The 12,428-nt window shown below is 31.5% G+C and overlaps 3 protein-coding genes across 3 annotated transcripts; 2 read left to right on the forward strand and 1 right to left on the reverse strand.

Annotated features, from left to right (window-relative positions):
* The first annotated feature begins 434 nt into the window (after positions 1 to 434).
* Positions 435 to 9,380, forward strand: LOC145746265 (UDP-N-acetylglucosamine--peptide N-acetylglucosaminyltransferase 110 kDa subunit-like). Its single transcript, XM_082564508.1, has 22 exons — positions 435 to 561; positions 781 to 931; positions 1,133 to 1,252; positions 1,348 to 1,471; positions 1,659 to 1,727; positions 3,766 to 3,882; positions 3,964 to 4,043; positions 4,183 to 4,373; positions 4,461 to 4,606; positions 4,951 to 5,133; positions 5,345 to 5,518; positions 5,687 to 5,866; positions 6,037 to 6,195; positions 6,295 to 6,402; positions 6,576 to 6,683; positions 6,849 to 7,019; positions 7,253 to 7,405; positions 7,526 to 7,651; positions 7,734 to 7,886; positions 8,123 to 8,333; positions 8,565 to 8,733; positions 8,817 to 9,380. Exons 1-22 carry the CDS (start codon positions 462 to 464, stop codon positions 8,965 to 8,967), a joined length of 3,144 nt encoding a protein of 1,047 aa, XP_082420634.1. The 5' UTR covers positions 435 to 461; the 3' UTR covers positions 8,968 to 9,380.
* A 652-nt stretch (positions 9,381 to 10,032) lies between these two features.
* Positions 10,033 to 11,152, forward strand: LOC145745156 (cyclin-Q-like). Its single transcript, XM_082563155.1, has one exon. It carries the CDS (start codon positions 10,033 to 10,035, stop codon positions 10,723 to 10,725), a length of 693 nt encoding a protein of 230 aa, XP_082419281.1. The 3' UTR covers positions 10,726 to 11,152.
* Positions 10,772 to 12,169, reverse strand: LOC145745157 (BOS complex subunit TMEM147-like). The gene is made up of 4 exons (XM_082563156.1): positions 12,016 to 12,169; positions 11,610 to 11,839; positions 11,330 to 11,463; positions 10,772 to 11,204 (listed from the first exon to the last, which is right to left on the reverse strand). The coding sequence occupies exons 1-4, from the start codon at positions 12,090 to 12,092 to the stop codon at positions 10,965 to 10,967; spliced, it is 681 nt and encodes a 226-aa protein (XP_082419282.1). The 5' UTR covers positions 12,093 to 12,169; the 3' UTR covers positions 10,772 to 10,964.
* Positions 12,170 to 12,428: the final 259 nt, after the last annotated feature.

Below are 12,428 nucleotides of genomic sequence, written 5' to 3' on the forward strand. Positions count from 1 at the left end.
AAATTTAAAATACTTTTATACTGGCGGATGAATACAAAAATTCACGCCTTTATGACGTCATAATCACAAAAGCGTGATTATAGGACGCGTTGTCGAACATTTTATTTTCGCGCATCGGGTTTTCGTTACAGAGTTTTTAAAAGGTATAAAATATTAATTTGAAGGTTTAAAAACAATCTTAATTGTGCTTTACAATATCTTAGATTAAGCTTTGTGTTGAAGGCGTTAAAATTAGTCCAAAGCAGGCTGAGAGTACGTTTAACTTGTCAGAAAGTTGACAATAGGCCGGCATTGGGTTAAAACCAACAATATTATAAACAGACTGACAGACAGTCAATTTGAAAGTCAGTCGATTTAATGTACTTGGCTAATAAGTGTTGTTGTCGCAATTTACTTACTTGTGCAACGAATAATGCGTTAATTATTTTGTTTTCAGTTTGATAATAGAATTTACTTAAAAAATGTTTTCGCAAATAAACAAAGACGAAGTTGTGAAAAAAATTATAATAAATGGAAACCATCCTCAGCAGCAACAACAAGCTGGTAACCTAGATCCTGGAGGTATTTTAAAGTTTTTTTTATGATTTTATTTAATATTTAGAATCCGTATTTCAACTTTGCATAGATTTGCATTTGGGTATATTCACTCTATCCTCAATTTGGTTTTATAGCTTAGACTTTTTCAAAGTAACTTTTGTCTATGATTGGTTAATAATGTATGTTTAATATATTTTTACACTATAAAAACAAGTATTATATATAACTTTTCTGTGTTTTTAGCACTGGGAGAAATAGCACACCGAGAATATCAATCAGGTGATTACGAGAATGCTGAAAGACATTGTATGCAGTTATGGCAACAAGAACCTGACAACACCGGTGTTCTCTTACTTTTAAGCTCTATTCACTTTCAATGTCGACGCTTGGACAAGTATGTGGATTTTTTTATTTTTAAAATGAAAGTATTTTAAAGTAGTAATTGGGGTGTACAAACAATTTTAATAATCAATTTAAGTAACAAAATGGTGAAGATAAAGTTGCAGGTTAATGAAATTGTTGTATTTACTACTCTTATTGGTAGTGTGTTATTTTTGGCAATGGTTTATAATCTTTTACTTGAATACATTTTTAGGTCAGCGTATTTTTCAAAGCACGCTATCAAGACTAACCCGATGTTAGCAGAAGCTTACTCAAACTTGGGTAATGTTTACAAAGAAAGAGGACAACTGCAAGAAGCATTAGAGCACTACAGGTAGGGCATAAAACATAACAAAAGATATATTTACTTTTGTAAGGTGTTGACAACATTCTAAGCTGATGTAAGGTTAAAATTTATTGTTTTCACAGACATGCTGTTAGACTGAAGCCCGATTTTATTGACGGATACATCAACCTTGCTGCTGCACTTGTAACAGCTGGAGACCTTGAAGGAGCAGTCCATGCTTACTTCTCTGCTTTGCAAATTAACCCTGTAAGTTTAATTGTTTTTTTTGTACTTTGAGACGACGGGTCATGTTTTATCAGCGTGTTTGCTGACTTAGGTAACCTGTGTTTAAACAAATATTACTTTATGAAGTGGGTAGTAATTTAATGTTTGTGCTAAGTTTGTTTTTTAAATAATTTATTATAAATTTTTTATTTTAAAATTTTGTTTTTAGGATTTGTACTGTGTTAGAAGTGACCTCGGCAATTTGTTAAAAGCCTTAGGTAGATTAGAAGAAGCTAAGGTATACTGCATGATGTGTGCTGGTTTTTACCTGTATTTAAACCTAACTAGCTGTACAAAAAGTAGATTAAATAACTCTAAGTAAGAGGTAGACTGGGTACATTGTAAAGCAAATAATTTAAAGTTGTTTACAACACTATGTGACATGTCAAATATCACTAAAAAAGTGATCGCACACAGATATCAAGCTTTTTTACAGGTTAAAAAACCACAAAAGTTAGAAGAGACAGTTCTGTTTTATCAAAAAAACTTAAAAACAAATATTTAGCAAGTCAGTTAGTTTCCCTAAAACCATTCAAAAGTTGAAATGGTTGCGCTTTGCTGCGTCGTGCGACATTTAATTCCAATGCCGCTCTGCTTTTTGCGACAAATTTCTTAAAAAATGTCATTAGCAAGCAATTACAAGTGCTCTGTATGCCTCTTTGCTTAGATACAGAGCATTTGCTATTGTATTGTCAAATGGCATTTCAATTTGTTTTTTACGGGTTTGTTTTAAAAGTTTTTAATGAGGGCATTGGTGCTAAATTGCGAATTTTACAAAGAAAGTAATGTGGGTCAGAAAACTGCATTTTGTAAACCTTCAAAAATTGTCAAAATTTTTAAGTGTAAAATTCTATAATAATTTTTTTCGAAAAATAATTAGAAATGCATTTTTCTGGATTTACTTTCTTCGTACTTGTTTAAATAGAAATGAAAATATATCTGTGTGCCAAAGACTGTCACCTAAATTTTTAAAAACAATTTTTTAAGCACGCAGAAATTATGCTTTTAAAAATATACTGCCATAAAAAAATTTTATATATATAAACTTAGTAAAAAAAAAATTTGTAAAAAAAGCTAAAAATAAGAAATAAAATTTATTTAAATCAGTATGTTTTTATAAACATAAGCATGGTGCCGATACTAAATTTCAAAATTTAACAAAATATGAATGTACTCGGTTCTATTCTCTTGTCGGTAATGAAGAGTTAATAAAACAAGCTTAAAAGCAAAAAGAATGTTTTACTTAATTTTTCATTGTTTGACTTTGTTTAATAAATAATAAATATAAAAAAAAATAGAAACAAAAAAATTTTAAAAACCACGATTAACAATCTTTGTTCATTTTTGTTTTTATTTTGTGCATTTGTTGTAATCATACGTAAAAAAGGTCTCGACTGGCTCTCTGCTGCTTCTACTGGCAAGATGAGGACAAAATGGCAAATATCTTCAGTGGATTTTTGAAATTTTCCAGAGCGTTTTGCTGTAATCAGATAATGTCCAACAATGCATACAGGCTGTGGTATAGTATGTGTCTAGAAACACCCATGGGGTTTTTTAATTTTTTTGGGAGGGGGGTTTTATAAAAAAAAAACATTTTGGGTAAAATAAAAAAAAAAGGTTTATTTTTTTTGTTTTTGAAAAATGATAGCTACATTTTTTTAATGATAATTTGGGGCTCAGTCATAGAAATGCATTTTGCGATTCGCGCGCTGCTGCGATTTAAAACAGTGTTTTGGGCTCCTGCTTACTGCGTTTTCTGTTCAAACTGCACAGCCTCACCTTACTGTGTAAGGTTTTTTATCAAAACTTAACAAAACATGTCATTCTTACTGTGCATTTTGATTAAATGGTGTGGTATCTTTAAAGGTTACTTTATTTAGAACCTGTCAATTTTTTTATATTATTTGGACACAAGATTTTTAAAATTAATTTTTTATTAAAAATTGTAAAATCATTTGGCTCAAATTTAAAAAAAAATATTCTACCTGTTGATATCACACCAATGCCTTTTTGCTTCTGTATTAAACACTTGTGCCCGCCTAGTTAATATTATATATTTATATAAAAAGATTTACAGACAATCAGAGAATTTGTCTTCATAGTTGTCAGACAGTCAACGTGTTGCGCTGGAAAATTTTTTTCCAAGCCCATAACACGACTAGGGCACAAGTTCAGCCATTTTAAACTTACCCTTAACACTGTAATCCAACCAAAATTCAACCACTGCAATGTATTTATTGAATTTTTTTTTTTTTTTATAACTTTGGAATGGTCAGGCGTGTTATTTGAAAGCTATCGAAACTCAATCAAACTTTGCTGTGGCATGGAGCAACTTGGGATGTGTTTTTAACAGCCAAGGAGAAATATGGCTGGCTATTCATCACTTTGAAAAGGTAAGTTAAAGTAACAAATATTTTAGAAAAATTTTTACTCTGCACTTTAAAATTTTATTTTAAGTATTTTTTCTGTTTTAGGCTGTGAAATTGGACCCTAACTTTTTGGATGCGTACATTAATCTTGGCAATGTGTTAAAGGAAGCAAGAATTTTTGACAGGTAGAATATCTCATATATTATATATTAACCAATATCTGTTTTTTTAAATTTCCAAAGGGAATTACTGTTATTAACTCTAGTACATAATTCCCCCCCAAAAAAATATATATATATGTTTATCCCTTCTATTTTATTACAGAGCTGTTGCTGCTTATCTTCGTGCTTTAAATTTGTCTCCGAATCACGCTGTAGTACACGGCAATCTAGCCTGTGTTTACTATGAACAAGGACTTATAGATCTTGCTATAGACACTTACAAGCGAGCTATTGAGTTACAGCCACACTTTCCTGATGCCTATTGCAATCTTGCCAATGCTTTAAAAGAAAAGGGTAATTTTTATTCAACTTGATGTGGTAGTGTGATATAGATTAAAAAAATGTATAATTTACCGTGAATTTTTTTTAATTAAAATTTAGGTAAAGTTCAAGATGCAGAGGATTGCTATAACAAAGCTTTGCATTTGTGCCCTTCCCATGCTGACTCTCTCAACAACTTGGCCAACATTAAACGTGAGCAAGGATTTATCGAAGAGGCCATCGCTTTATACAGCAAAGCACTAGAGGTAGGTTTAATAAAACCAGCAGCATAATGTAGTGGGAACAATATAATACTTTGCTTAACTACACAAGTTTTGGGGTTTAATCCCCACTACTTTGATTTATTTTGTAGGGCCATTGGGTTAGGTGATAAAATCAGTTTAAATTTTTACCAAGCAAAAACCAAATAAAAATGTAATTATCGATTATATTAAAAACTGGCCAATTCAACTTAAGACAGGGTTAGTGTACTGTATGTTACCTTATTATCAGCCTTTACGGTGGTCCTTTTCAGGTTTAAGATAAAAATATATAAAAAACGCAACTTAAGCACATTTTAAAATAAAAAAATTCCAATATTTTTTGTTAGGTATTTCCTGAATTTGCTGCAGCTCATTCCAACCTTGCAAGTGTTCTGCAACAACAGGGCAAACTGCAAGAAGCTTTAATGCACTACAAAGAGGCGATCAGAATAAGTCCAACTTTTGCCGATGCTTATTCTAACATGGGTAATACACTGAAGGAAATGCAAGATGTACAAGGGGCTATACAAGTAATTTATTTTATATTTTTTTTGTTTTTAAACGGTAACATTTAAAATTTTGGCTAATTGGATTTAAATATTCATTCAAGATTTTTTGTACACCTTTTTGGGGCTGTTACAATGAAAAGTATACAACAAAAAATTAATTTTGTTAAACTGTTCTCTAATTTACGAATTATGCAAATTTTTACAATTAATTAAAAAAATGTTTTTATTTTAGTGTTACACCCGTGCCATTCAAATCAACCCGGCATTTGCAGATGCTCACAGTAATCTAGCATCAGTTCATAAGGATAGTGGAAGCATTCCCGCTGCTATTCAATCCTACAGGACTGCTCTTAAACTTAAACCAGACTTCCCTGATGCTTATTGTAACCTGGCACATTGCCTACAGGTAATTTTAAGTGCATTTTTGTTAAAAATAAAAACAATTTTTTGTTTTTTTATACCCTTTTAAAGTTAAAATTTGTTCTTTTGCGTTGTATATATATTATTAGCATTTTTTTTTCTTCTTTTTATGGCCCTTAAAAATGTAACAAAATTATTTTTACTTTTGTAACAGATTATTTGTGATTGGAGTGATTATGAAGAAAGGATGGCAAAACTCGTTGAAATTGTTTCCGATCAGTTGGTTAAGAACAGGCTTCCATCTGTCCATCCCCACCACTCCATGTTATATCCACTTTCTCATCATTTTAGAAAGGCTATTGCTGCACGACATGGAGCCTTATGCCTGGACAAGGTAAATAATAATTTTTTTTTATCTTGTTAAATGTTTTATCAGAACTGGAGTCTTAAAAAATTCTAATTTTTTAGGTGCAGTCCCCTTTTTTTTAAATAAACCTTTTTTATTATTTTTTTCTAAAAGAAAAAAAAAACATTTTAAAAATCTAAATTTTTACTCTTTTTTAGATCAACATATTGCATAAGCCAGCATATGATCACCCCCGTACACTGAGTATTACTGGAGGAAAGTTAAGGATTGGGTATGTGAGTTCAGATTTTGGTAACCATCCAACTTCTCATTTGATGCAGAGTATTCCTGGTGTACATGACCTCAGCAAAGTAGAGGTATTTACTTTTTTCGCTTCAATTTATGTAAAGGAAAACATTTTTATGAAAGCATAAGCAAAAATAATACCGTTTTTTAATCATTTTTAATAATTATAGGTGTTTTGTTATGCTTTGAGCCCAGACGATGGTACAAATTTTCGTAAGAAAGTGTCTGGAGAAGTTGCACATTTTGTTGATCTATCTCAAATCCAATGCAATGGAAAGGTAGATGGTTTTATTTAACTTTACAAGTATAAAAAACAGGATTTTCGTAAAATATATGTTTAACAAAATTATTGGATATTGTATATATTAAATATTGCATTTTATATTGCTTCTGGCCACTTCTAATTGTAATTATACCTAACTAATAACCTTAAATAATATATGATTTATAGGCAGCTGATCGTATCCATCAAGATGGAATCCATGTTTTATTGAACATGAATGGATATACAAAGGGAGCTAGGAATGAGATATTCTCACTCAGGCCAGCACCAATACAGGTAAGTTTCACATTTCTATTGAAATATATAATTTAAATTTTGGCATTTCAGCCAGTTTAGTAAACTTACTTTTTGTTGGCAAAAATTGGTTGGCAAAAATCCCTTTTGATTAGTTGTAAAGTTGGCCTTCTTAAATCGGAATAAATCTTAAACCTTGAATTTTAGGCTATGTGGTTGGGTTACCCCGGCACTAGTGGAGCCACGTTTATGGATTACATCATCACTGATGAGGTCACATCACCCTACAACCTTCGTGAGCAGTATAGTGAGAAGTTGGCATACATGCCACACACTTTCTTTATCGGTGATCATGCACAGATGTTCCCACATATGAGGGTATGTATAGTTGGACAAAAAATTTAAAATTCTAATAAAATGAAAGTTTCTGTGCCTAAAAATATGCTAAAACTTGCTAAAACTCAAATATCAGTCATTGAAAAATAAATTAAAAGTAATTATTTTTTTTAAAGAATTTATTATTTTTTAGTGGGGTGGTATTCTGCAGTATTGATACTCATTTAGCACTTTTATGTGCAAAAAATATATTTTTTACCTTTTTTTTATCACAGGAGAAAGCAGTGATTGATGTGAAAGGGGTTGGGGAGGAAAATGTGAGCGATAATTATTGTGTGGTCAACTCAAACGACTTACCCGAAACATTGGATTGGTTTGGTGGAGTTAGTTATTCCCACTCTGTAGTAAAGGATGAGGAAGATAAACAGGTAAAAAACAAAATTAAATAATTTTTTTTTTAAATATGTTAAATCCAAAATAATATTTTTAAACATTAAATTTTTTTATTTTTTATTAAAATTTCATTTAACGATTTTAAAATTTTTTAGGTGTTGACACCAGTTATTCCAATGAACCAGGCAGCTCTTAATATTTGTGGAATGGTCAAAAATGGACAACTGACTGTTCAGTTGGATGAAAATCATGTCGCCAACAATGGTCTTGCACTTGTACAAGTCAGTATTAATAACATAGCATTTTAATAAAAAGTCAAAAATTTTAAATTCTAAAACTAAATATTTTTATATTGTTTCACAGATTGACAGCAAGGCTGCGACTGGTGAGAAACCCCCTAGTGGTATAGTTGTGTCGAGTAGATCCCAATACAGACTACCAAGCAACAGTGTGGTTTACTGTAACTTCAATCAGTTGTATAAGATTGAGCCTGCAACATTGATCATGTGGTGTAATGTAAGTCATCAAAATTTTTAAAGAATTTTACAAAATTTGTGTTTTTTTAATTTTATAACAACAAACTGTATATTAATATTGGGTAATTTTAATGATGTGAATATATATACATTAATTAAATCAAACATTTAATTAAAAATTTAACTAGGATTTTAGGGGAAAAAATTTGGTTTTTAACTAGGTTTTTAGGGGAAAAAAATCTGTTTAAAATATTTTAAATTTATTTTGATTTTTAGATCCTAAAACGAGTCCCAAACAGCGTTTTGTGGCTCTTGCGCTTCCCAGCAGTTGGCGAAGCAAATGTGAAGAAATTTGCCACCCAGACTTGTGGCATCGCCGCTCATCGAATTATCTTTTCACCTGTTGCACCAAAAGAAGAGCATGTCAGACGAGGACAACTTGCTGATGTTTGTCTGGACACTCCATTATGTAATGGACATACTACTGGTATGTTAAGTATGATTTGTGATTTAAAGAACTTAAGAAATGCACAATTTTATGTAAGATCTAAATTTGCTTTTCATTTTGAAGGCAATAGTTTTCCCAGGGCAAGGGTTGGCTAGTTGGACTTATTTAGCTGTAAACACATGGCTCAAGGGCTAATAGTGTGGCATTACCATCATGCCAGACACCTTGTTTTTTTATTTGTAAAAAGTAAATTAACATGTTTTATTATAGGTATGGATGTGTTGTGGGCAGGCTGTCCTATGGTAACCCTTCCATTGGAGACATTGGCAAGCAGAGTTGCATCCTCTCAACTTGCATGTTTGGGTTGTCCTGAGTTGATTGCTGATAACAGAGAACAGTATGAAGATATAGCTGTCAAGTTAGGCTCCGACCCAGAATAGTAAGTGTACATTTGTAATCCTTTTTAGTCATTTTTTTTTCTTATCTCGATCTTTTTTAATAATTTTTTTTAATTTGTTTTAGCTTGAAGAGAGTTCGTGCCAAGGTTTGGGACAAGAGAACCACAAGCCGCTTGTTCAATGTCAAAAATTATGTCCACGATCTTGAGCACTTGTTGTTCAAGATGTGGAAAAAGTACGAGAGTGGACAAGAAGCGGACCACATTACTGAGTAAAGACTTGAGCATATTTCATTCTCTATGAACTATGTGCCCTGTGACTTTATATAATGTCACGTTGTATTTCTGATGCCTATATCGAAATGCACTGCTTTTTTCCCCAAGGATAAATGCAGAAAATAGCGCCCTCAAGTGGTCGTGTATTGCAATGAGGGTAATTGCGCCACGCGGCTTATAATTTAGGTGAAGTATTTTAAAGTTTATCATGGAATTGTTATATTATATCCGTATAAAAATTGTGTTTTTATTTATATACGTTTTTGGGCCTTTTTTCTTTCGTTATTTTACCAAATTTTCTTTTTCGCGATTACTATTAATACCTGGGAGGGAGATATGTTATATTTATTTCATTGTTTTTATGTCACACCTGTGAATTTTTTGTTGTGTATCACAAAACAAAGCTTTATTAAAACTTGCTCTCTTATTTTTGTTTTAAAAAAAGGGAAAAAATATTATTCCATTTAAAGATAAGAAAAGGTCGATTAAAATCAAATATTCAAGCGCGGTATAGATTTCTGGATCACGATGTGCGCCAACCAGGCATTTGAGTGCGCCAACCAGGCACAGTGCGCCAACCAGGCACATGTGCGCCAACCAGGAAAACACATTACATTTGAACCCCTCTTCTTTTCTTTTTCCCCGGATGTAGAAGCGGTTAAAATTAAGGATTCGTGAAGAAGTGTTATCGCAAGGGTTTAAATAAAGAAGTTTAATTGCAAGCAGTTCAAATGTCAAAAAACTGTTTTTTATATTTATTTAAGAGATATTGGCAACATTCGTAAATATACGGGTTCGACGACATGACCGGTACTTAATTTCGAAACCCGGTTGTTGATGGACAGACCCGGGAACTAGTTAAATGTTGGAATAGGTGTTTGGAAAGTTTATTTTTTCAAATTTAGTATTTTTGTTGGTATATTTTTTGTATAGTGGGTTTAAAATTTTAGTGTATGCTGGTCTGGTCTGATGTTAGAATAACTGGGGTTTTGTTTCATTTTAAAACTGTTGGTTTAAGAAGTTACACGCCACGCAGACACGTGTGTTTGTTTTTTTTTAGGTAAAATGGCGTCATCATCTAACTATGATGATCATACACATTGTTTAGTCGTTAAATTTATGTTTAAATGTGTGGTGAAGTTAAATTTAAGTGACTCTGCTCTGGCAAGTGCCTGTATTTTGTATCACAAGTTTTTCAAAGCATGTGAATTATCTGATTATGACACACATACCATTGCTGCCACTGCGATCTACCTTTCAACTAAGTTAAACGAAGAACTGACGAGACTGCAGGATATTGTCAATGTATGTCACCATACCTTACATTCTGACAAGCCTCCACTTGAACTAAATACTGAATATTGGGATCTAAGGGATACTATTGCATCTTGCGAATTACTAATGCTTCGAGTTCTTAAATTCAATGTTTCTATAGAACTTCCACATAAGTACTTACTTCATTACCTTTTATCACTTTCACAATTGTTTGGTCCTCGTGCTTGGAAAAAACATGGTATTGCAAATCTATCTTGGGCCATACTTAAGGACAGTTATTTTTCCAGTTACTGTATAGATGTATCCCCACAACTACACTCTATTGCTGTAATAGACTTGGCATTGCAATGCTGTGAAATAGAAGTGCCCTTAAATAAGCATGCCAGTCTTGCATGGTGGAAGGCCCTATATGGAGAAAGTACTAAAGACGATATTGTATCTGTGCAAAGCAAAATAATTGACACCTTCGATTTAGCCACATAATTATTTTCCATACATACTCTGAATTAGAATAAAACTTTTTTTTTATTTTGAGTAATTTATTGCAGTTTATAACAAAACAATTTTTAACAAATTTTTATTACACTAAGACAACAACAAAAAACATTTTGTTACTTCGGTTTTATTTAAACAAAACAACTTAAAATGCATGTTATAGAAAGTTTTCAACACTTCAAATTCCCTTATACTTTAAAATTGTGATACAATTGAACTTGCAAGGCTTAATTTTCAACAAAGCCGACATATAATTGCATCGCAACACAAGCAATCATAAAGGTTACAAGTCCTTTTAGACCCAAGAAAATCCATGGTCCTAAAGAAAAACCATGCACCACAATTTCTACTAAAACCGTGCGAAATACGCTTAAAAATATTGAAACTGTGACAATGGGCAGCAATGAACGATTGACGTCATTCCTCGTCCAAATCCACACCAATGCTGACATTGCAATTATGTGAACCTAAAATATAATAGTATTGGGTCATGTGGAAAAATAAAAAATTCTATTTCTATTTTTTATAAAACGACAATTTTTTAAAATGTTTCTCAATATATGCTAACCAGAAAAATGGTATTTTAATTTACCAATGTTATGTTTGCATCAATTGCAAGTTGAATATACTTCCAATCGAACTCGAGACCTCTGGCTCCAAACCAAAATGTTAACAAATTTGAAAATAATACTTGGGCACCAGACCAACCTACTCCAGCGATTAAAACTAGAAAAAATAGTTTACAATTCACAAATGTAAATTTTATGAAATATATATATATTTTATTTTGAACATAACATTTTTAAGGTAACACACAATGCATCATGTTTAAAAAAAATGTATATATACTCAATATTTATAAGCGAAGCAACCTTTTAATTCTGGTTTTCCGACAGTTCTGTTAATGATAAAGTAGATGCCCACTAAATCGGCTAGGTCAACTGAGGTCTTCAACAATTCACCAATAACGTTAAACCCCATCCCGGCTTCAGTTGGTTCCAATGAAGGAAAAAATGTGGCTAAGGCTAACATTTTGCCCAGCTGGGTCATTAAATATACAAACCCCGCAAAAACAATTTTCATAAGAGCACTGTATTCAGAGCTGTTAAAAAATAAAAACATTCAACACTTTGAAGGAATTCATTTTTTTTAATTTATCTTTTTTAATTTCATTCTAAAATGTAAAATATGGCTTTTTGTACCGAAATTAATGAAAATAGTAAGGGCAAGCATGGTTATATTTTAAGTTAAATTTAAAATAAATTAATTTATACTTACAGCATTGATGATTTGTAAGTAACAACGTACGGTGAATAAGCAAGAGCCATACAGTTGATGAAATGAACAAACGTCATTTTACAATTTCTTATTCAAATATTAATGTAACAACAAATCTGTAAAACTAAAAATTCTATGCTTATATGTGTGTTATATATTTAGTATTAAAAACCGCAAAGAAAATGTAGCATGAACAGACGCTTTCTTTTATTTTAACTTTTTGCTGACACATCAAAAATTAAACAAGTCATATTAATTTCGAGGATCAATTAATTTTAAAAATATTAATAAAATTAAGTCAATTGAAACAAACAACAAACTGTGTAAATTATTTAAAGGCTTTTTTAAATGTTTTTTCTTTGATAGAAACATTACTGTTTTCTACACGGAAAGAACCGAATGCAAAAAAAACG

This window comes from Corella eumyota, chromosome 3, assembly GCF_963082875.1.
Source record: "Corella eumyota chromosome 3, kaCorEumy4.1, whole genome shotgun sequence".
In the NCBI taxonomy this organism is placed as follows: Eukaryota; Metazoa; Chordata; class Ascidiacea; order Phlebobranchia; family Corellidae; genus Corella; species Corella eumyota.